Below are 22,367 nucleotides of genomic sequence, written 5' to 3'. Positions count from 1 at the left end.
TGATGAGTGGCGGAAGAAAGGGGAGGCCTTTGCCCAGCAGTGGGACACAAAATAGGCTACTAAAGAAAGAGAAGTTTAAAATTCTTTTCGTTGTCTTGTTTCTGAACACTGCCACACTTGTATTTGTGTTTTCTATCAAATAAAAAATCTAGTGCTATCGTATGTCTTTTCTAGCTGTAGATTATATTTAAGTACTAAATAACTAAATAACATCTCATACAAAAAGCTCCACTTCGTCACATTTTTGAAGACAAAAAATAAGACAACGAAAAGAATTTTGACCCAGAAACAAAATTGTTTTCCGAACTGAGGTAAATATATTTTTTAATAACAAGAACCTCCTCCTTATGGATTTTGGTTAAAATCCATAAGGAGGAGGTTATTCGTGTCAGGAAAAATATTAACAGCTAAAGAAGTGGAAAGGCTGAATAAGAATACACGTGGCTTCCGAAAAGTTAATAGAAACTGGTGCTTACCCTCCGGAGAACTTGTTCTGGAACGTGTCCAGCAGGTAGTTGAACAGCGGGACTTTTTTCTCAACCGGAGCCACCAGGTCTTTCTTCTCGATCACGGGCTGCAAACGAAATTACTCAACATTCGATGGACGTTTTTATGTGGTTTTAGAGTCTGAAATTGATATTAAGCAATTTTCTGGAGTTGAAGTGTCGTTCTATCCAAATCAACACTTTTATAGTAGGTCTTCTTTCGTTATGTCTATGAATTGACATAAAGATTAGATTTGATTGGCGGACCCGGGTGTGTCCTTAAACTACGTCCAAAAGAGAGGTATGAGCATTGTGAATTTCATCTCGCTTTTTGTGGTAGGGCACAGCACAGCGGATGTCATTCCAGATCTAGAGCAGAGCCCAACTGGGGATGTACCTCCACCTCACAGAAAACAGCAGCCAAATAACACTAGACCCTACTCATAGTGTTGTGTTCCTGTCGGTTAGTAAGGTTGCCAGACCTCAACGAGGGTGCGAAGTGTTAGGGTCGGCAACGCGCATGTAACTCCTCTGGAGTTGCAGGCGTCCATAGGCTACGGAGACTGCTTACGACCAGGCGGGCCGTATACTTGTTTGCCACGACAAAAAAAGATGATGTGAATTATTTTTAATATAACATTTTTTCAGCGCTTTTTTTCCTGCACAAGTTAGACTAATTATAGTGAAGTTGTAAGATACAAAGTGGAGGCCGACCGTGGTGATGGCGTCAGAGAACTCATCGTCCGTCGAAGGCCAGCGCTCCGCCAGGCTGGCGTGCTCGCGCGCCGCGGCGGCCGTCTGCTGCAGCCCCTCTAGTTCCAGCGACAGTCTGAACGATACAAATTACTATTCAATTGGGTACTTGACACATGTAGAATATTGTAACAAAATTTAGTTAAATGGATAGAAAATGAGCCATTTATTATAAAAAAGTGGAATTTAAAAAATTATATTGAGATTATCAAAAAATACAAGGCGGGCGGGCGCGCAGCGCAGCGCGGCCAGGCGGCGCGATGTCCGCAGCTGTACGAGACCAGTATCAAGCCTTACCTATCTCTGAGAATCTCTTCGATAGCCTTCGGGTCGGCGTAGGTGGCCGCGGCCGCGTACAAGTCCCTCCTGGCGCCGGTGTCGGCGTGGGCGCGGGCGCCGCGCGCCACGTGCGCCAGCAGCGGCGCGGCGGGCGCGCAGCGCAGCGCGGCCAGGCGGCGCGATGTCCGCAGCTGTACGAGACCAGTATCAAGCCTTACCTATCTCTGAGAATCTCTTCGATAGCCTTCGGGTCGGCGTAGGTGGCCGCGGCCGCGTACAAGTCCCTCCTGGCGCCGGTGTCGGCGTGGGCGCGGGCGCCGCGCGCCACGTGCGCCAGCAGCGGCGCGGCGGGCGCGCAGCGCAGCGCGGCCAGGCGGCGCGATGTCCGCAGCTGTACGAGACCAGTATCAAGCCTTACCTATCTCTGAGAATCTCTTCGATAGCCTTCGGGTCGGCGTAGGTGGCCGCGGCCGCGTACAAGTCCCTCCTGGCGCCGGTGTCGGCGTGGGCGCGGGCGCCGCGCGCCACGTGCGCCAGCAGCGGCGCGGCGGGCGCGCAGCGCAGCGCGGCCAGGCGGCGCGATGTCCGCAGCTGTACGAGACCAGTATCAAGCCTTACCTATCTCTGAGAATCTCTTCGATAGCCTTCGGGTCGGCGTAGGTGGCCGCGGCCGCGTACAAGTCCCTCCTGGCGCCGGTGTCGGCGTGGGCGCGGGCGCCGCGCGCCACGTGCGCCAGCAGCGGCGCGGCGGGCGCGCAGCGCAGCGCGGCCAGGCGGCGCGATGTCCGCAGCTGTACGAGACCAGTATCAAGCCTTACCTATCTCTGAGAATCTCTTCGATAGCCTTCGGGTCGGCGTAGGTGGCCGCGGCCGCGTACAAGTCCCTCCTGGCGCCGGTGTCGGCGTGGGCGCGGGCGCCGCGCGCCACGTGCGCCAGCAGCGGCGCGGCGGGCGCGCAGCGCAGCGCGGCCAGGCGGCGCGATGTCCGCAGCTGTACGAGACCAGTATCAAGCCTTACCTATCTCTGAGAATCTCTTCGATAGCCTTCGGGTCGGCGTAGGTGGCCGCGGCCGCGTACAAGTCCCTCCTGGCGCCGGTGTCGGCGTGGGCGCGGGCGCCGCGCGCCACGTGCGCCAGCAGCGGCGCGGCGGGCGCGCAGCGCAGCGCGGCCAGGCGGCGCGATGTCCGCAGCTGTACGAGACCAGTATCAAGCCTTACCTATCTCTGAGAATCTCTTCGATAGCCTTCGGGTCGGCGTAGGTGGCCGCGGCCGCGTACAAGTCCCTCCTGGCGCCGGTGTCGGCGTGGGCGCGGGCGCCGCGCGCCACGTGCGCCAGCAGCGGCGCGGCGGGCGCGCAGCGCAGCGCGGCCAGGCGGCGCGATGTCCGCAGCTGTACGAGACCAGTATCAAGCCTTACCTATCTCTGAGAATCTCTTCGATAGCCTTCGGGTCGGCGTAGGTGGCCGCGGCCGCGTACAAGTCCCTCCTGGCGCCGGTGTCGGCGTGGGCGCGGGCGCCGCGCGCCACGTGCGCCAGCAGCGGCGCGGCGGGCGCGCAGCGCAGCGCAGCGCGGCCAGGCGGCGCGATGTCCGCAGCTGTACGAGACCAGTATCAAGCCTTACCTATCTCTGAGAATCTCTTCGATAGCCTTCGGGTCGGCGTAGGTGGCCGCGGCCGCGTACAAGTCCCTCCTGGCGCCGGTGTCGGCGTGGGCGCGGGCGCCGCGCGCCACGTGCGCCAGCAGCGGCGCGGCGGGCGCGCAGCGCAGCGCAGCGCGGCCAGGCGGCGCGATGTCCGCAGCTGTACGAGACCAGTATCAAGCCTTACCTATCTCTGAGAATCTCTTCGATAGCCTTCGGGTCGGCGTAGGTGGCCGCGGCCGCGTACAAGTCCCTCCTGGCGCCGGTGTCGGCGTGGGCGCGGGCGCCGCGCGCCACGTGCGCCAGCAGCGGCGCGGCGGGCGCGCAGCGCAGCGCGGCCAGGCGGCGCGCGGCGCCCGCGGCCGCCGCGCAGCCCCCCGCGCCGGCCGCCACGGCCGCCGAAGCGACCAGCTGGAGGACGAGCCCTTCCCTGCGGATTTATATTCCTATTCACCGACTTTCAATCTTAGCACTCCGATTTATAGTAATTTATGTGACTGCTACATAATAAAGGGCATTAAAATACACGAGTGTGGGTTTAAGAAACGAACAAAGTAAGTTTCTTAAAAAGATCACACGAGTGTTTTAATGCCTAATTATGTATAGTTACATGCACTATTTTATCTACACACATATTATAAACTTTCTATGAAATATTCACTACCCCAAATTACAGCCTCCGTTGGGGTATCGTTGCCAAATCGTTGCTCTCTTGGCGGAACTCGCGGATATGTGAGTGCGTCACCGAAATAATGTTATCGCTTATTTTACACGAAACTTTTACTATAGTTACCTTAAAAATAACATAACATGTTCATTTTATACTCAAAAGTAACTAAAAGATAAACTGTACGTCAAATGGCAGTAAATGAAAGCTTTTTTCACGCATGTAGTTTTTTTTTTTAATTCAGAGACAAACTAGAGTCGGGAACCTATTTCCGTATCATTCGATACAAACTAACTTGCGAGATATGTCAAAATTGTATGCAATTGACATTTAATTTCGAACAAAAAGGCATCTCGACTGATATTAGAATAGAGGTCAAATCTATGTGCTTTTTTTTTCAGAGATGTTCCAAATTCCAAGTGTTTGATGTGTTTGATATGGACACTATTTTTATAACTAAAGACCTTGTTAACAAATATCTTAAACGTATAAACATTAATAAGGGTGCTGGTCCTGACGCCATACCTCCCATCATAATTAAAAGTTGCTCCTCTAGCTTAACATTGCCTATAACTTTACTTTTTGAGAAGTCTATCAGGGAGGGGTGTGTACCTTCACTTTGGAAACAGGCATTAGTTACACCAGTACCAAAAGGTGAAGTTAGCTCGGACATAGAGAAATATCGCCCTATATCGAAATTGTGTCAGTTTGGCAAAATTTTAGAGAAGATTGTTAGTGATCAGCTTTCCACTGCGATGCGGCGTCATATCATTCCAAACCAACATGATTTTCTTAGTGGTCGTAGTGTCGAATCGAATCTTCTATCTTATACAGAAGCCATATTAACTGCGCTAGATAACAACTGTCAAGTAGACGCTGTGTATACCGATTTTGCCAAGGCTTTCGACAAGGTCTGTCATGAGCGCTTACTTATAAAGCTGTGGCATTTTGGTATACACGAGGATCTTTATCGCTGGATAAAATCCTATGTAGAAAGCCGTTCGCAGGCCGTAGCTGTGAAGGGGCATATTTCTCATTATAGGTCTATCAGTTCTGGTGTACCGCAGGGTTCCCATTTGGGGCCTTTGTTATTTGTCCTGTACATAAATGATATCACTGAATGTATCAAGAATTCAAACAGGCTTTTGTACGCCGACGACACGAAAATTTTCAGTGTCATACGAAATCCAGAAGATTGTACTTTACTACAATACGATTTACATAATTTCCAGACTTTTTGTAACACAAATAATCTTTTCTTAAACCCAGAAAAATGTTTTGTCATTAGCTTTAGTAGAAAAAGGACAACTATTAATTTCAAGTATGATCTTTGTAATAAAGAGTTAACTCGTGTGAACCAGATCCGTGACCTCGGCGTAATCATGGACTCAAAGCTTACCTTTGTACCCCACATTGATAATATACTCCTGTTTAGTTTATAGTCAATTTTAATGTTTTTTTTTTTTCATTGTATTTAAATAATTATTTATGTCTTGTAAGTTATTTCTTGACGTGTAAAATAACATTGTTTTTACCAGTAAATGTCTGATTTAGTGTATCTTAAATAAATCTTTTAAGCAGTTGGGATTCATATTGCGCGTAGGTAAAGATTTCAGGAGACCTTCGAGGTATAAGATATTATTTAATAGTTATGTCCGTAGTCGATTAGAATTTGCTAGTTCAGTGTGGAACCCGCTATATAAAATTCATAGCGATAGAATAGAGAGAGTGCAAAAGAAGTTTGTAAGAGCAATTGAATATCGCACTGGAAATAAATACATAGATTACACTACCGCTATGAAACGACATAATATTTCACCCTTGAGCTTGCGTCGCGAACGCACTGATGTAATAATTCTCTATAAAGTCATTAACAACATCATCGACGCCCCTGAGTTATTAAAATCTGTTTCATTTAGAGTACCCCGGCGTTGTGAGCGAGCATGTAGAAAGAAGAACCTCTTTTATATTCCTCGTAGTCGAACCGCATATGCGAGAAACGGTTTCACTAGAAGAGCATGCAGGATGTATGATGATAAGCAGGGGTCGGACAAAAAGTGCGAATGACGTCAAACCACTTATAGGTGATTTCAAATAGTATTTTTGATTTTCATAAACAATTATCACGTATCATTTATCAATCTCTTTATTGACCTCTTTATTAAACGATATCGCCACTTGAAATGAGTAAGTACGTTTTTGACTGACACATTGTCAATCAGATGAACAGTCAGCGTCAAATACTTCGTAGCAGTCAAAGTGGCCAAATAGTTCGGTACACCATACTAAATATATGGTGTACCGAACTATTTGGCTACTTTGACTGCTACGAAGTATTTGACGCTGACTGAACAATAAATTGACTTCGTTATTGTTTAGCTATTGTATCCTCACGATTATATTTAGCTAAAATTTATATTTACTAATATATAAGAAAACGCTCTAAAATCATCTTTACTCGAATATTGTGGCAATTTTCCGTTTTTGGAGGTACGTGACAAACACGTATACTGCTAATCTTACCTACTGTTCCCACTTTTGACTATTAAACCTATTTATCTGAGGATCCCACAGACTTGTTCTAACTAATTTCAAATAATTATACCTTATGGTAACAAGGTTCGTGAAATTTATTTTATTCACTACATCACCCTACCACCTGTATTATTAATTCCATGGATTTATTTACGATTATTTTGTTACTTCATTAATACTACTTTGTTACTACATGTCACACGGAAGTTTAAATACAAACTCAAACATCATCCTGTGTGCAAGATTAAGTACGTCATTTTTACGTCATCCGCACTTTTTGTCCGACCCCTGATGATAAGTTTCAAAATGTCGATATTTTCCGTGAAAAGTTCGGTAGTTTCAAACAACTTACATTGAAATGTATTAATGGACTTAGATAGTTAACTTTAATTTAATTGCAATTATTGTTTGTTATTAGTGTTATTGCAATGTACTTCATCTTTGTTTTTGTTTTTGTTAGGATGTACGAGCATTATTTGTAACTACGATTTGGCACCTTAGAATTTCAGGTTTATTTTAGTAATTTTATGTATTTAGGTTATATGGTATTCATACTATATTTAAGGAAACTGTAGGTCTATAAGTCTATTATCCTATATTGTAACAATTTATCAATATAAGACTGTTTGTTTCTAAATAAAGAAAATTAAAATTAAAATTAAATTAAAATTAAAATTCGAATACATAACAAAATCGATTTTGATGTAGTTATATTATAATTATGAAGCAATAACAACATTATCACAGATAAAAAAATTTGTTGTAACAAAACAGTTTATCGTAATGTTGGCCATTATTTACGGATTTTGAAGGCATCATAGAGGGTTTATGATATGTGTGTAGGTAAAATATTAAAAAGTTTCGTAAAAATAAACTCAAAACTCAACTTGAAATTTACGCAACTTAAATAAAGAGTAATTAAGGAGACTTCGGCAGGATCAACTCTACAAATTCAGTGAAATTGACCGCTGGCGCGCCGGCATAGTGGGCGGGAAGCCGGGAAAGCTATATATAGTACATTGTGCAACGAATGAGTGAAATTTTGCAAACGAGGTCTAGCACGACAGCCGCAGACTCGACTCGAGTTTGCAATATTCTTACCCCCAGAGTTACACACAATGTTTTTCATCACGCGAAGAAAAAACTAAATTTTAAGCGAAAAATTCTTAAATACGATGACATTTCAAACATTCGCGCGCCATATTGTCATTCTTTGACAGGTTAGGCATCGAAGGCACAGATCTATCCGGCATTCAGCCACGATTGAAAATTAGTGACACAATTTAAAAAATAGCAATATCTCCCTAATTTTTTAAGGTTCCGTACCCAAAGGGTGAAACGACACCCTATTACTAAGACTCCGCTGTCCGTCCGTCCGTCTGTCCGTCTGTCACCAGGCTGTATATCGTGATCGTTAGACAGTTGAACAGTTGATTTTCAAAGATGATGTATTTCTGTTGCCGCTATAAAAACAAATATTAAGAACAGAATAAAATAAATATTTAAGGGGGCTACTATACAATATAACAGATTTTTTTTTTGCCGTTTTCATAGATAATGGTACGGTCGCGCACGAAGGATTGTGCGCCAGTCCAACTCGCACTAGGTTTTTTTCACTCCTGCGGGAACATTTGTCCTTCAGTATACACGCATGAAAAAAAAAAAAAAAATAGATAAATAAATAAGATCTTTTTTGAGGTCGTGTGATGAAAATATAATTACGCACGTGCGACAGAGAGAAGTGGCGATCATTGTAAGAAATCCTTCGAGCTTCGAGCATTGGTATCCAAAACTTGTAAATAATTACCTGGCCTGCTCGTCGTCGCCGGCCACCCGCAGCAACTTGGCGAGTTTCAGCAGTTTGCTGCTCGCCATATAGGCGTTCGGGTCCGACTGCAGACACTTTTCTATCAGCGTCAATCTATCTTCGCACAGACGAACTAAAACAACATTTTAATGATAAAAATATACCAATTAACAATGAGAAAATTATGTTTGCTTTATAATCTATTAAAGTAAATAATAATGACTGATGGAATGAAAAATTAAAAAGATATAATAATTCTTAATAAAAAACGGCAAATAGTTCTGCACGTGCCTTTTTATAATGCATAAAAAACGACCGTGTACGCATCGACTTGTCTGTTTCGACCGAATTCGCGGGCATAAGCTAGCATGTCAGATATTTTAACGGCACCAATCATGGGACATTTAAGAGACAATTTGGAGTGTTTTTGATATTTCACCGACACCTGTAAAATTTCTACCGCTTTACGCTTTAATAGTTCGATGTCCAATTCGTCCTTTATGTTTTCAAGTATTTAATGAAAGCTACTGCAATTGGTTTCAATATTATTAACCAATTAAAACTGTGTTTTTTTGCTCCAGTTATGGAATGTATAGCGCCATTCATTTTCAAAATAAAAAATATCAATGAAAAATTAAACTTAAGCAGCTCTTTGGCTCTTGTTTATGGTGAAATGTTACCAGCGATTAAAAACTGATGGTAAATACTTGTTTTACAGAATTTGTCTATACCATCCCGTTACTGGTGCCTGTTCCATTATAGGGGTGTTTACTATATTTCAAATACCTTGAATAGGGAGTATGTCCAAATTGAAGGCGCTCAGTATCTCCAAGGAAGCGATGAGGTCCAACTCCTGCTGTATCTCCTCGTTCTCGTCTTGGATCAGGGACAACGCGCACCTGAGATAAGAAGATGTTCATTCAATCCTTTGTCATCAAAGGATTGAGCGTGAGAATGCTAGCCAATATCCACCAACCAAACAGCTGTAGCAGACTTATTTTAAAAATTTGAAACTTTTAACCCTCTCCTCTCTTAGAAGTAGCCGTATTCGTTCACAAAAATTTTTTTAAGAGCCCATCAACGTGCTCACTAGCGCCACTGGTGAATAGCAAATATCAAATTGTGTAAAAATATTTTCCATAATGTCAATAACCAGAGAGGAAAATGGGGACGACGTTTGTATGGAGAAGCGGCCGACCCCTTTCCTCTTAAGGGGGTATTCCTAGAAGTCTAGGCACGTTTTTTGGCTCGCGAAGAATAGTACAAACTAGTTCCATACAGCTGTAACCTTAGCGTGATCAACTTTATGGATTGATTAATTAATCAAACATTTGATATCATGTAGATTGCAGGCTACCTGAACGAGGCAGCACGGCTAAATGGTGAGATCTAGGTGTGGGGTGGTCAACTAAATGTCATTGAGGGAGTCTCGCAGCGAAGTATAATGTACTGACTTGGCTCGCTGCAGCGCCGGCTCTTGTAGTTCCCCGCTGGAGTTGAAGTACTCGCGAGCGCAGGCCGCCGCCAGCTGCGCCGAGCGCGCCGCGGGGATCAGGCGCGAGGGGGCGCCGCCTCCGCAGGACAGCACTGTTGAAGTATAATGTACTGACTTGGCTCGCTGCAGCGCCGGCTCTTGTAGTTCCCCGCTGGAGTTGAAGTACTCGCGAGCGCAGGCCGCCGCCAGCTGCGCCGAGCGCGCCGCGGGGATCAGGCGCGAGGGGGCGCCGCCTCCGCAGGACAGCACTGTTGAAGTATAATGTACTGACTTGGCTCGCTGCAGCGCCGGCTCTTGTAGTTCCCCGCTGGAGTTGAAGTACTCGCGAGCGCAGGCCGCCGCCAGCTGCGCCGAGCGCGCCGCGGGGATCAGGCGCGAGGGGGCGCCGCCTCCGCAGGACAGCACTGTTGAAGTATAATGTACTGACTTGGCTCGCTGCAGCGCCGGCTCTTGTAGTTCCCCGCTGGAGTTGAAGTACTCGCGAGCGCAGGCCGCCGCCAGCTGCGCCGAGCGCGCCGCGGGGATCAGGCGCGAGGGGGCGCCGCCTCCGCAGGACAGCACTGTTGAAGTATAATGTACTGACTTGGCTCGCTGCAGCGCCGGCTCTTGTAGTTCCCCGCTGGAGTTGAAGTACTCGCGAGCGCAGGCCGCCGCCAGCTGCGCCGAGCGCGCCGCGGGGATCAGGCGCGAGGGGGCGCCGCCTCCGCAGGACAGCACTGTTGAAGTATAATGTACTGACTTGGCTCGCTGCAGCGCCGGCTCTTGTAGTTCCCCGCTGGAGTTGAAGTACTCGCGAGCGCAGGCCGCCGCCAGCTGCGCCGAGCGCGCCGCGGGGATCAGGCGCGAGGGGGCGCCGCCTCCGCAGGACAGCACTGTTGAAGTATAATGTACTGACTTGGCTCGCTGCAGCGCCGGCTCTTGTAGTTCCCCGCTGGAGTTGAAGTACTCGCGAGCGCAGGCCGCCGCCAGCTGCGCCGAGCGCGCCGCGGGGATCAGGCGCGAGGGGGCGCCGCCTCCGCAGGACAGCACTGTTGAAGTATAATGTACTGACTTGGCTCGCTGCAGCGCCGGCTCTTGTAGTTCCCCGCTGGAGTTGAAGTACTCGCGAGCGCAGGCCGCCGCCAGCTGCGCCGAGCGCGCCGCGGGGATCAGGCGCGAGGGGGCGCCGCCTCCGCAGGACAGCACTGTTGAAGTATAATGTACTGACTTGGCTCGCTGCAGCGCCGGCTCTTGTAGTTCCCCGCTGGAGTTGAAGTACTCGCGAGCGCAGGCCGCCGCCAGCTGCGCCGAGCGCGCCGCGGGGATCAGGCGCGAGGGGGCGCCGCCTCCGCAGGACAGCACTGTTGAAGTATAATGTACTGACTTGGCTCGCTGCAGCGCCGGCTCTTGTAGTTCCCCGCTGGAGTTGAAGTACTCGCGAGCGCAGGCCGCCGCCAGCTGCGCCGAGCGCGCCGCGGGGATCAGGCGCGAGGGGGCGCCGCCTCCGCAGGACAGCACTGTTGAAGTATAATGTACTGACTTGGCTCGCTGCAGCGCCGGCTCTTGTAGTTCCCCGCTGGAGTTGAAGTACTCGCGAGCGCAGGCCGCCGCCAGCTGCGCCGAGCGCGCCGCGGGGATCAGGCGCGAGGGGGCGCCGCCTCCGCAGGACAGCACTGTTGAAGTATAATGTACTGACTTGGCTCGCTGCAGCGCCGGCTCTTGTAGTTCCCCGCTGGAGTTGAAGTACTCGCGAGCGCAGGCCGCCGCCAGCTGCGCCGAGCGCGCCGCGGGGATCAGGCGCGAGGGGGCGCCGCCTCCGCAGGACAGCACTGTTGAAGTATAATGTACTGACTTGGCTCGCTGCAGCGCCGGCTCTTGTAGTTCCCCGCTGGAGTTGAAGTACTCGCGAGCGCAGGCCGCCGCCAGCTGCGCCGAGCGCGCCGCGGGGATCAGGCGCGAGGGGGCGCCGCCTCCGCAGGACAGCACTGTTGAAGTATAATGTACTGACTTGGCTCGCTGCAGCGCCGGCTCTTGTAGTTCCCCGCTGGAGTTGAAGTACTCGCGAGCGCAGGCCGCCGCCAGCTGCGCCGAGCGCGCCGCGGGGATCAGGCGCGAGGGGGCGCCGCCTCCGCAGGACAGCACTGTCGACGCCAGCTTGATGCTGGCTTCGTCGCCGGACGTCAGGAGAGATGAAGCGTAGATCTGTAGAGAACCATTCAATTCTGTGGCTCTCGGGTAATTGCCCACAACCAGAGAGTCACGGAACTCACGTTCAGACTCGGAGCGTGTGTTTCTCACCGAGGCCGAGGTTGGAATTTTTTGCGCAAGATAAATTAGGTATTTTACGTTTTTAACAAGCCTGAATATACACCTGAACTACGAAAAATACGTCAACACGTTAAAAATACGTATAACAGTTATTTGGCAAACACGGAATGATCGTAACACCACAAAATATTCCGTAAAATAAAAAGTATGACGTACTGCTCGCACGTTACAAGGCAATTATCATGCAAGATAATTACATAGAATTTTTCATCAAAAATTTACACGAAAAACTCGTAACTAACAGTGCGCTTTACTCTAATCGAGATAGTAGTTTATTAGACATTGGGATTAATATAAACAAAAATAATCTATTCCGTCCGTGACTGTACGCTCGGCGAAACAACAGCGTCAGCATTAAAATACGAGTGTGGGGTTAAGAAACTCACTTCGTTCGTTTCTTAAAAGGATCACACGAGTGTTTTAATGTCTAATTATGTATACTATTTTATCTACACACATATTATAAACTTTCAACTTCAACATTTATTCAGCAAATGCAAACTACTACAAGGTATTATGGTTTAAAGAAAAAGTAAGTGAATTATTATTATCACTTAGAGATGTATAAAGTCTCTTAATGTCGAATTACAAAAAATAACTAAAATAATAATAATAATTAAAAAAGAAACAAATACAAAAAAATCTAGATGTAGCATCTGAACCACCACTACTACAATATTTCATTGTTATCACCATCTGTCATTGGTGATCATTGTTATCACCATCTGTCATTGGTGATCATTGTTATCATCATCTGTCATTGGTGATCATTGTTATTACCATATGTCATTGGTGATCATTGTTATCATCATCTGTCATTGGTGATCATTGTTATCATCATCTGTCATTGGTGATCAATGTTATCACCATCTGTCATTGGTGATCATTGTTATCACCATCTGTCATTGGTAATCATTGTTATCACCATCTGTCATTGGTGATCATTGTTATCACCATCTGTCATTGGTAATCATTGTTATCATCATCTGTCATTGGTGATCAATGTTATCACCATCTGTCATTGGTGATCATTGTTATCACCATCTGTCATTGGTGATCATTGTTATCACCACCTGTCATTGGATATCATTGTTATCATCATCTGTCATTAGTGATCATTGTTATTACCATATGTCATTGGTGATCATTGTTATCATCATCATCTGTCATTGGTGATCAATGTTATCACCATCCGTCATTGGTGATCATTGTTATCACCACCTGTCATTGGTAATCATTGTTATCACCATCTGTCATTGGTAATCATTGTTATCACCATCTGTCATTGGTGATCATTGTTATCACCATCTGTCATTGGTAATCATTGTTATCACCATCTGTCATTGGTGATCATTGTTATCACCATCTGTCATTGGTGATCATTGTTATCATCATCTGTCATTGGTGATCATTGTTATTACCATATGTCATTGGTGATCATTGTTATCATCATCTGTCATTGGTGATCATTGTTATCATCATCTGTCATTGGCGATCAATGTTATCACCATCTGTCATTGGTGATCAATGTTATCACCATCTGTCATTGGTGATCATTGTTATCACCATCTGTCATTGGTAATCATTGTTATCACCATCTGTCATTGGTAATCATTGTTATCACCATCTGTCATTGGTGATCATTGTTATCACCATAAGCAAACAGCCGCATAAGATCATTGTCATTCGTGCGAGTAAAAGGTCTTTTTTGGCGCAACTTTTTCCTTCAAAAATAAAATTTAGTTATTTATAGGATCAATTACTTGTATTAAAAAAAAGAAACGTCAAAACCATTTCGTTCACGTTTAAGGCGTTTTTACTTTTGTAGCTGTTTGTGGTTTGCCGGAAACGCTAAAGATGGACTCGTATTATTTTAGGGCCTCCACTAACGTGTCGACCCTCAAACTCACTCGTCCATCTTTGAGCGGTTTTCCGTCCTCTCCGACAATGTACTATAATTCACGGACCCTTCCCACGGCCCTCGCCCGGCAAAGTTTTTTTAAATTGAAAATGAAATAATTTCTTTCAAAGCGTCTGGATGTATTCCTTGACCTCCCAGCAATATTATTATTTTATTTATTTATTTATTTATTGCATATTAATCATGTGGTACATAACAGGTATTACATTAGGGCAAGTTCACACATGAACCCTGTTAGGGCACAGCAAGTATATCTTAAACTACACTAAAACTAGGAGGTGCATGCACATATGTACATAAAATTAAAATACTTATGTTCAATACCCGCTTCATAACGTGTAAAACCCTTCGATGTAAAGATACAATACATTTTTTTTTTAATATAACATCGCCACCGCTGTTGATTGTCAATTTATAAACCTTATTTAAAAAAACAACGGGTTTCACTCCGGGAGTGCCGGCAGAATTGAAAACTTGAATATTAACGTTGTGCACTTTTGATATTTTGGAATGGTTAGGGAATTAATTTTGCACGAATTGCTTTAATTATCAGTATAAAAGTACTATCATTTATGTGGTAAATACAATATTCATTTATTGCGCTATCGTACACAAACATGACAATTTATATTACATAAAAAAAATTACTGGCTTCAATGCTTCATGCAATCACTTTGCTGGAAAAAGTACAGCGAAGAGCAACTAAAATGGTTGCTTCACTGAAAGACAAGACATATGAAGAACGGCTTCAGGAATTAGGTCTTACAACATTGGAGGACAGAAGGAAGCGAGGCGATCTTATTGAGACATACAAAGTCTTGTCTGGACACTACAATGTTCCAAATATTAAAGACTTATATATATCAAGCCAGAATGTAAGGTTAAGAGGACACTCTAAAAAACTAGTCAAACCTCCATGTGCTAGCAACCCTAGGAAACACTTCTTGCCAAATCGTGTAGTAAATGTGTGGAGCTCTCTACCAGAAACTGTTGTTAGTGCACCGTCAGTGAACTCTTTCAAAAATAGACTAGATACACATTTTAGAACATTAAAAAGTGCTAAATAAACACAAGTGCTGCGATATACACGCATCAGCTCCAAGAGCTGCTAGTGTATCAAATAAATAATAAATAATAATGACATTGTAACAGTTTTTCGATCAGGTCACGTGTCCGTCTTACGAATTTCCAATCTATCGAATCTGTCGGTCACGTGACCCGTCGCGAGTTTAACATTTCTTCCCCATCACAAAAAGTGCACAGCGCCGCTAAAGAAGTTTTCACTTCAAAAAATATTGTGTGGCAAGTTATAACATTTATTGGGATGGGATAAAGACTTATTATAACAACGTAAAATTCTTCTAAATAAATACCTTGATAATGATAAAAATACAAATACAAATACAAATACAAATTATTTATTGTTTGAATGTGAGTGGTTATAAATGGTGGTAGGGTTAGTATTTTGTTACATCACAATCAGCCAGAATTTGGCGTACAATACTTGGACTCTCAGTATGCATGTCATTAAAACCAATTAAGAATAAAAGTATAACAATGTCAGAATAATAAAAAAAAAAAAAAAAAACCTACCTCATAAACCTCTTCCTTGCTGACACAGTTGAGTAAGGTCGACTGCAACTCCAGCAAGTCTTTCAGCAGTTTCTCCCACTCCTGCTGCGTCCATTTCTCTTCGCGGTTTCTGAAATAAACATATTTTAGTTTCTACTGTTAGCAACTTGGAGAAAATCGCATAAATTTCTAATTTATCGGCCTGTCTATTAGTCTGATCTTTTTTTTCATACTACGTCGGTGGCAAACAAGCATACGGCCCACCTGATGGTAAGCAGTCTCCGTAGCCTATGTACGCCTGCAACTCCAGAGGTCTAGTGTTATTTGGCTGCTGTTTTCTGTAAGGTGGAGGTACTTCCCCAGTCGGGCTCAGAGGGCATACCGCGAACCACGTTCGAAGTGTTGCCTCCCTATCACACTTACACACGAATTTACAAGTGCGACAGAGAGGCAACACGTCGAACGTGGTTCGCGGTAGGCCCTCTGCTCTAAGATCTGGAATGACATCCACTGGATGTGCCCTACAATACAAAGCGAGATGACATTCACAATGCCCATACCTCGCTTTTGGACGTAGTTTAAGGACGTACCCGGGTCCGTGATCTGATTAGTAAGGGCACTTCCTGCCAACCTATTACTCGTACCTTTTGTCGCTCTTGGCCTCCGGGTAATCTGTCCAGCAGCATTCTCACCCCTTTTCCATATCTCAGAAGCAATTCGTGATAAATACTGAAAAAAATTACCTACTTTTTCAAACTAGCGACTCGAGCAGACTAATGAGAATTTGAAATAGAGGTGGATTGTCAAAGAAAATTATATACTGTCATCTTTCGACACATGATTCACACCCCACAATCTCTCTGCTTTGCCTAAAGGTTGACTGGTAGAGAATGCTTCATTGGCATTAAGTCCGCCTTTTGTACTATAAGGTTATCTTTTGTGCAATAAAGATTTAATAAATTATTAAAACTTTAAGAACGCCATCTGACTTAGATGTTTATTTTTCACCGATATGTGTTTTTGTTAAATATCAAAAAGTGGCGCCATCTTACCGGGCACTACCTAAAGGTTATGGCGCCATCGCTCGAAACGATGCCGCCATACCTTTGGCCTTTAATCTTTTAGATGGCGCCACTTTTTGATATTTAACAAATTTAACTCATATCAGTAAAATAATAAAATGAGTATGAGTGAGTTTTAATGAGTTATTAAAATCTGTTTCATTTAGAGTACCCCGTCGTTGTGAGCGAGCATGTAGAAAGAAGAACCTCTTTTATATTCCTCGTAGTCGAACCGCATATGCGAGAAACGGTTTCACTAGAAGAGCATGCAGGATGTATGATGATAAGTTTCAAAATGTCGATATTTTCCGTGAAAAGTTCGGTAGTTTCAAACAACTTACATTGAAATGTAGTAATGGACTTAGATAGTTAACTTTAATTTAATTGCAATTATTGTTTGTTATTAGTGTTATTGCAATGTACTTCATCTTTTTTTTTGTTAGGATGTACGAGCATTATTTGTAACTACGATTTGGCAACTTAGAATTTCAGGTTTATTTTAGTAATTTTATGTAATTAGGTTCTAAAAGTTTTAATTGTGTCGAAAGATGACAGTAAATTTACGTCGCTACAAAGTTTTCTTTGGCAATACACCTCTATTTCAAATTCTAATTGAGCAGACTCAAGCTTCGTAGGCTCACCATCGACTAAGCTTAAAGCCATTAAACTTCCTATGAAAGATTTGTCTTCCTTGGTACAGCCTTATCTCTGGCCACTCTGGCGAAAATAATTTAAAGCCGCCTCTATTCCAGTGGGGCAAGTAGCCATTTCTCCTTAGGTGAAGTGAGTGGTTTGAAGTAGTAGCTTAAGATGGTGCTATGTACAACATTAGCTTCCCTCCGCGATAACCTTCGCTCTCAATATAAGTACAATTTAAAACTGCCTCTAGTCAGAAATAAAACTTACAATAAAAGCACATATATTACTGCGATTCGAGTCTTTAATCAGCTTCCAGATGAATTAAAAATGTTAGATGACATGGAATTTATGCGTAGTTTAAAAAAATGGCTTATTAAGAATGAATTCTACTCTCTAAAGGATTTCTTTGAATTATATTCGTCATGATACCGTATACTCTGTATAGATTGATATGATATGTGTTTATTGGAAATGTGTTTCTTACTTTTAAGTTAAATTTAAGTGTATATTGTATACCCGCATTGGGTTACAGTTGAAACTTACACGTGTAATTAAATAACACCTCTGTAACACGGTTGTACACTAAAGAATTATCTTATCTTATCTTATGTGGATCCATCGCTCCAATCAAACAGACATACATGGCTTTGTGTGGTAGGGCACAGCACAGCGGATATCATTCCAGACCTTACAGAAAACCGCAGCCAAATAACACTAGACCCTACTCATAGTGTTGTGTTCCTGCCGGTGAGTAAGGCTGCCAGAGCTCAACCAGAGTGCGGAGTGTTAGGGTCGGCAACGCGCATGTAACTCCTCTCGAGTTGCAGGCGTACAACGGCTTACCATCAGGCGGGCCGTATGCTTGTTTGCCACCTCTTCTTCTTCCTCGCGTTGTCCCGGCATTTGCCACGGCTCATGGGAGCCTGGGGTCCGCTTGACAACTAATCCCAAGATTTGGCGTAGGCACTAGTTTTTACGAAAGCGACTGCCATCAGACCTTCCAACCCAGAGGATAAACTAGGCCTTGTTGGGATTAGTCCGGTTTCCTCACGATGTTTTCCTTCACCGAAAAGCGACTGGTAAATATCAAATGATATTTCGTACCTAAGTTCCGAAAAACTCATTGGTACGAGCCGGGGTTTGAACCCGCGACCTCCGGATTGCAAGTCGCACGCTCTTACCGCTAGGCCACCAGCGCTTCATGCTTGTTTGCATTGGATGCTTGTTTGGCACCGACGTAGTATAAAAAAAACATAGTCACTTGTCTCTGGCCACTCTGGCGAGCAGCATCCTCGCGCGCTCTTTGTCTCGTGGCATTTCTCTTAACTCCTGAACGGTGACCCGCACCCCTCGCCAGTTGATCAGGCTGCTAGCGGCCACTAGCTTCTCTAGCTCGGCGCATCGCCGGATCAGCTCGCTTTCGGAGATGCTTCCGTCGCTGGAAACAAAATTGAATTAAGTTTTTTTCATTAGCAAACAAATCGAGCTAGCAAAGAAACCAAAGAAACCGATTATATTATTCTTCTTCCTAGCGTTTTGCCACGGCTCATGGGAGCCTGGGGTTCGCTTGGCAACTAATCCCTAGCTTTTACAAAAGCGATTGCCATCTGACCTTCCAACCCAGAGGGTAAACTAGGCCTTGTTGGGATGTTATCCTTCACCGAATAGCGACTGGTAAATACCAAATGTTTTTTTTTTCTTTATTTAGACACAAACAGTCTCTTATATTGATAAATTGTTACAGTATAGGGTAATAGACTTATAGACCTACAGTTTCCTTAAATATAGTATGATATGTCGTACATAAGTTCCGAACAACTCATTGGTACGAGCCGGTGTTTGAACCCGCGACCTCCGGATTGCAAGTCGCATGCACTTACCGCTAGGCCACCAGCGCTCTCATGGAAACGGATTATATTCATGACTTTAAAACACATCCCGACGTATCGAACCCGTTAACCACGAACGCGGGATGTATTTCTTCTTTCATGGGAGTAAGCAGTTACAGACAGGGAGAGGGAGGGCAGCTGGGCCCTCTGGAGCTAAAAATTTTACATAAAATGTATGTTCCTAGGCGACCCCCCTAGGCCTACGGCGATATCACCTTGCGCCCCCCCCCCCTCCCCCCTCCTAGTTCACAGGCTGGCTACCCTTGCGGCCTTCCCCTTACTGAGCGTGAGGGATTCCATTTTAGCGCTTCGATCTTACGAATACTATCGCCTAGATTTAAAGATTTAATAGATGATAATGTCATGATTTATTTATGTTTACATTTAAGATAGCAGTTAAATAATAATTATACCGTGACAACATTATTATGTTACCCCAATTAATACAGGGGTAGTTGGGAAAATAACATTATACTGTTGGCAACACGGTAGTTTTAGCAAGTGGTGGGGACACGGTAAATGTTGGACAGGCTCGTCGTCAGACTTGGGTTGAGGCCGTCAAAGAGGACGCATCGTAATGAACTGGTTAGGTCGGAGTACCTGCAAGTATCCTGATTGTTGTAGTAGTAATAGTTTAGAGTAACCATGGGAGAAGAAGCACTATAATATCATCGAGCCACAGGATCAGTACTCACGTTTCCTTGAGTATGGTGTCGAGCAAGTCGCACGCCTTGTCCAGCTGTTCCGTCCCGTTGTACGCGTACAGACACTTCTCAGCCAGGTCCAGGTGCGTGCGGACGTCCAGCTCGAACTCGTTCGGGGATTGTAGGACCTGGGGGAGTATTGGATGAGTAAATATAGGGAATTGGCTACTTGACAGTTTTTTGTACATAATGTCAATCGATCTTGATTTTCCTGAGGATCAAATGTCTATATAGGACTCATGGCATTTAAGAGGCTGTCAACACCCAATGTCCTTGAAATTGATGTTACTTAAACAGTTTTTTAAGAAAGACTATTTGTTTTAGTCAAGTAAGAAAAATATATGTTCATATTAATTATATTTCAAAGACCGTGGTTGTACTCGAAACACGATTGAACGAATTCGGCTCGATAGAAAATAATTGCAAAGATTGGTCTTAAAATCACAATTGAACGGTTCTATGTCTTTATTGTTTTGACTTATGGGTCTGCAATTAAAATCACAATTTCAAAACATTTATATCTAAACCGCTGTTGAGTAAAATAATACACTAATAATCCACTTTTTTTATTTAAATAATTTTCTTATTATTCCCTTGCCCAGGCCCAGTAACATGCAACAGTGCTATCTCATTTACTTCGATATAAATAGACAGTGTGCGCGCTTTAGGTATTGACAGCCTCTTAAGTAACAAAAGGTCAGAAATGAGAGTTAAAGTCTGACGCTCGCACTCGACAATTGAAACACCTCTAACTAAATGATATTGTAATGTGACGTCACATCACATTAGTCTGTCCTAAATGTATGGAAGTCGAAAATTGCTATTTTGACCGTGAAATATTGCGTTTATGTATATAGTTGTAATAAAATTTATTTTTAAATGACATTTAAGGATTTCATTAAATTCTGATGGTAATTTTTTTTTCAAGAACCGCCTTCAAGTTTCGATCTACCATTAAATTAAAGTTTTGACTTAAATTTAAGACTCAAACAATAACGAAGTAAGAAATGCGAAGGTTTACAAGTCTGTTGGCTTCAGTAAGAGTTCATCAACCGGTTTGCGGTTTGTATGCTTGTTGCCAACATCTATGGTGTCACGTCTGAAAACATCGACACGACCGAAGCGCCGAAAATATGTATACACGGCCTTATGGCCCATATGTTAGGGTACTGTATACATATTTTTGGCACTTTGTCCGTCTCGATATTTTTAGACGTGACCGTACCTATAAAAAAAAATAACCCTACCCAAGTTCCAAAATGATTGAAGTACCAGTAATATAGACGATAGGTCGTCCACACTGACGCTCTCCAGGTAGTCCATGAGTCCTTGAACCACGCAGTCGGCGCGCTTCGTCAGGGTCTCATAACGCTTCAGGAATGGGATCACGAACTGCTTCAGGTCCGCCACGAACGTTTTCGGCGTCGACTGTGGAAAATAAATTAATTACAATCACACTTTTTACTGTGCCATAATATGTAAGATTTTAATTTATTCAGAGGGAAGAATAGCTTTTCGTTTCTAACGAAAAAACGGTAATTTTTCTATGAAATTCCACTTCGGGAGAAAACGATTTCCACCAACTAAATATTAACAAATCACTGATTTTGATGTCGATCGCTTCAGCATAATATATTCTAGGTTTATAGGTTTCGCTTTAAAAAAAGTTTTTTTTTTTGGTTTGAAAATTTTGAAAAAAAAGGCCCTATAAACCTAGTTTTTCGTTGTGTCAATAACATTCTAGAAAATCATCGAGAATGGAAACTACGCTTAGCTTCTCCAGGGCCCGTCCTTTCCAGCAGGGTCAAAAGGTGGGAGATGGGGGGTTCCAACCGTGGCTAGTGGCTAGAGATCAGATCAGGTAATGGTCCGCCTTTTAAGACCTGCACTAAGACTTAACCTTAAATAAAAAAAAATAAAAAAAAAGACTTACCACCTTCATGAGCAGACCGCAAGTCTCCAGCGCGCTAAGCTTCTCCAGTTGGTCCAGCGTCACCCCCTCCACATTGAGGTCGTACAGCAGGACGTCCAGGGTGAGCAGGTGGAAGATGAGGCCGTCGAGGCCGGGCACCCCGCCGGCCTCGGCCGCGATGGTGGCGAGCGTGAGCGCGTGCGACGCGAGGCCGCTCTTGGCTTCGATCTCACGCGCGCGCTTCTCGTACCTGCCATATTTATCTAATATTTACGTAATATGTTTAAAGCTACGCTCTGATTAAATTTTCACGTTGAAATAAAGCACATTAGTGGTTTTTTTTTTTTTTTATTTTTTTTTTATTTTTTTTTTTTTTATTTTTTTTTTTTTTTTACTTTAATTGATTAGAAGAACGACAAAAGCCTTATTTAAAGTTTGTGAAAAATACTGCATTAGCATTAAAAAAAGATGGAGATAGTCTAATCGCACACTTGATAATATCTTGAAGAAGAACAGTGACTGGCTGAACAAGGCTGTATGTTCGCCAAAAGAAAATTTGGCGCAGGACGATATCAACGAAGAAGATAACTTAGATGAAGATAAATAATAAATAAATATTATAGGACATTATTACACAAATTGACTAAGTCCCACAGTAAGCTCAATAAGGCTTGTGTTGATGGTACTTAGACAACGATAT

At 44.1% G+C, this 22,367-nt stretch overlaps 1 protein-coding gene across 1 annotated transcript in view; it reads right to left on the bottom strand.

Annotated features, from left to right (window-relative positions):
* LOC133518677 (NBAS subunit of NRZ tethering complex-like) overlaps positions 1–22,367 on the bottom strand; it is a 79,291-nt gene that overhangs the window by 32,763 nt on the left and 24,161 nt on the right. The window contains exons 17-27 of the mRNA XM_061852352.1: positions 21,689–21,917; positions 21,028–21,183; positions 19,747–19,883; positions 18,424–18,600; positions 15,484–15,592; positions 9,622–11,843; positions 8,954–9,066; positions 8,168–8,300; positions 3,346–3,588; positions 1,200–1,314; positions 477–574 (exon numbers count right to left, since the gene is read on the bottom strand). Coding sequence (XP_061708336.1) covers positions 477–574; positions 1,200–1,314; positions 3,346–3,588; positions 8,168–8,300; positions 8,954–9,066; positions 9,622–11,843; positions 15,484–15,592; positions 18,424–18,600; positions 19,747–19,883; positions 21,028–21,183; positions 21,689–21,917 — 3,732 coding nt within the window. The remainder of the gene's footprint in view (positions 1–476; positions 575–1,199; positions 1,315–3,345; positions 3,589–8,167; positions 8,301–8,953; positions 9,067–9,621; positions 11,844–15,483; positions 15,593–18,423; positions 18,601–19,746; positions 19,884–21,027; positions 21,184–21,688; positions 21,918–22,367) is intronic.

This window comes from Cydia pomonella, chromosome 6 (genome assembly GCF_033807575.1).
Source record: "Cydia pomonella isolate Wapato2018A chromosome 6, ilCydPomo1, whole genome shotgun sequence".
Classification (NCBI taxonomy): domain Eukaryota; kingdom Metazoa; phylum Arthropoda; class Insecta; order Lepidoptera; family Tortricidae; genus Cydia; species Cydia pomonella.
The sequence above is the reverse complement of the archived record's forward strand: the minus strand, read 5'-3'. Positions and strand labels throughout refer to the sequence as shown.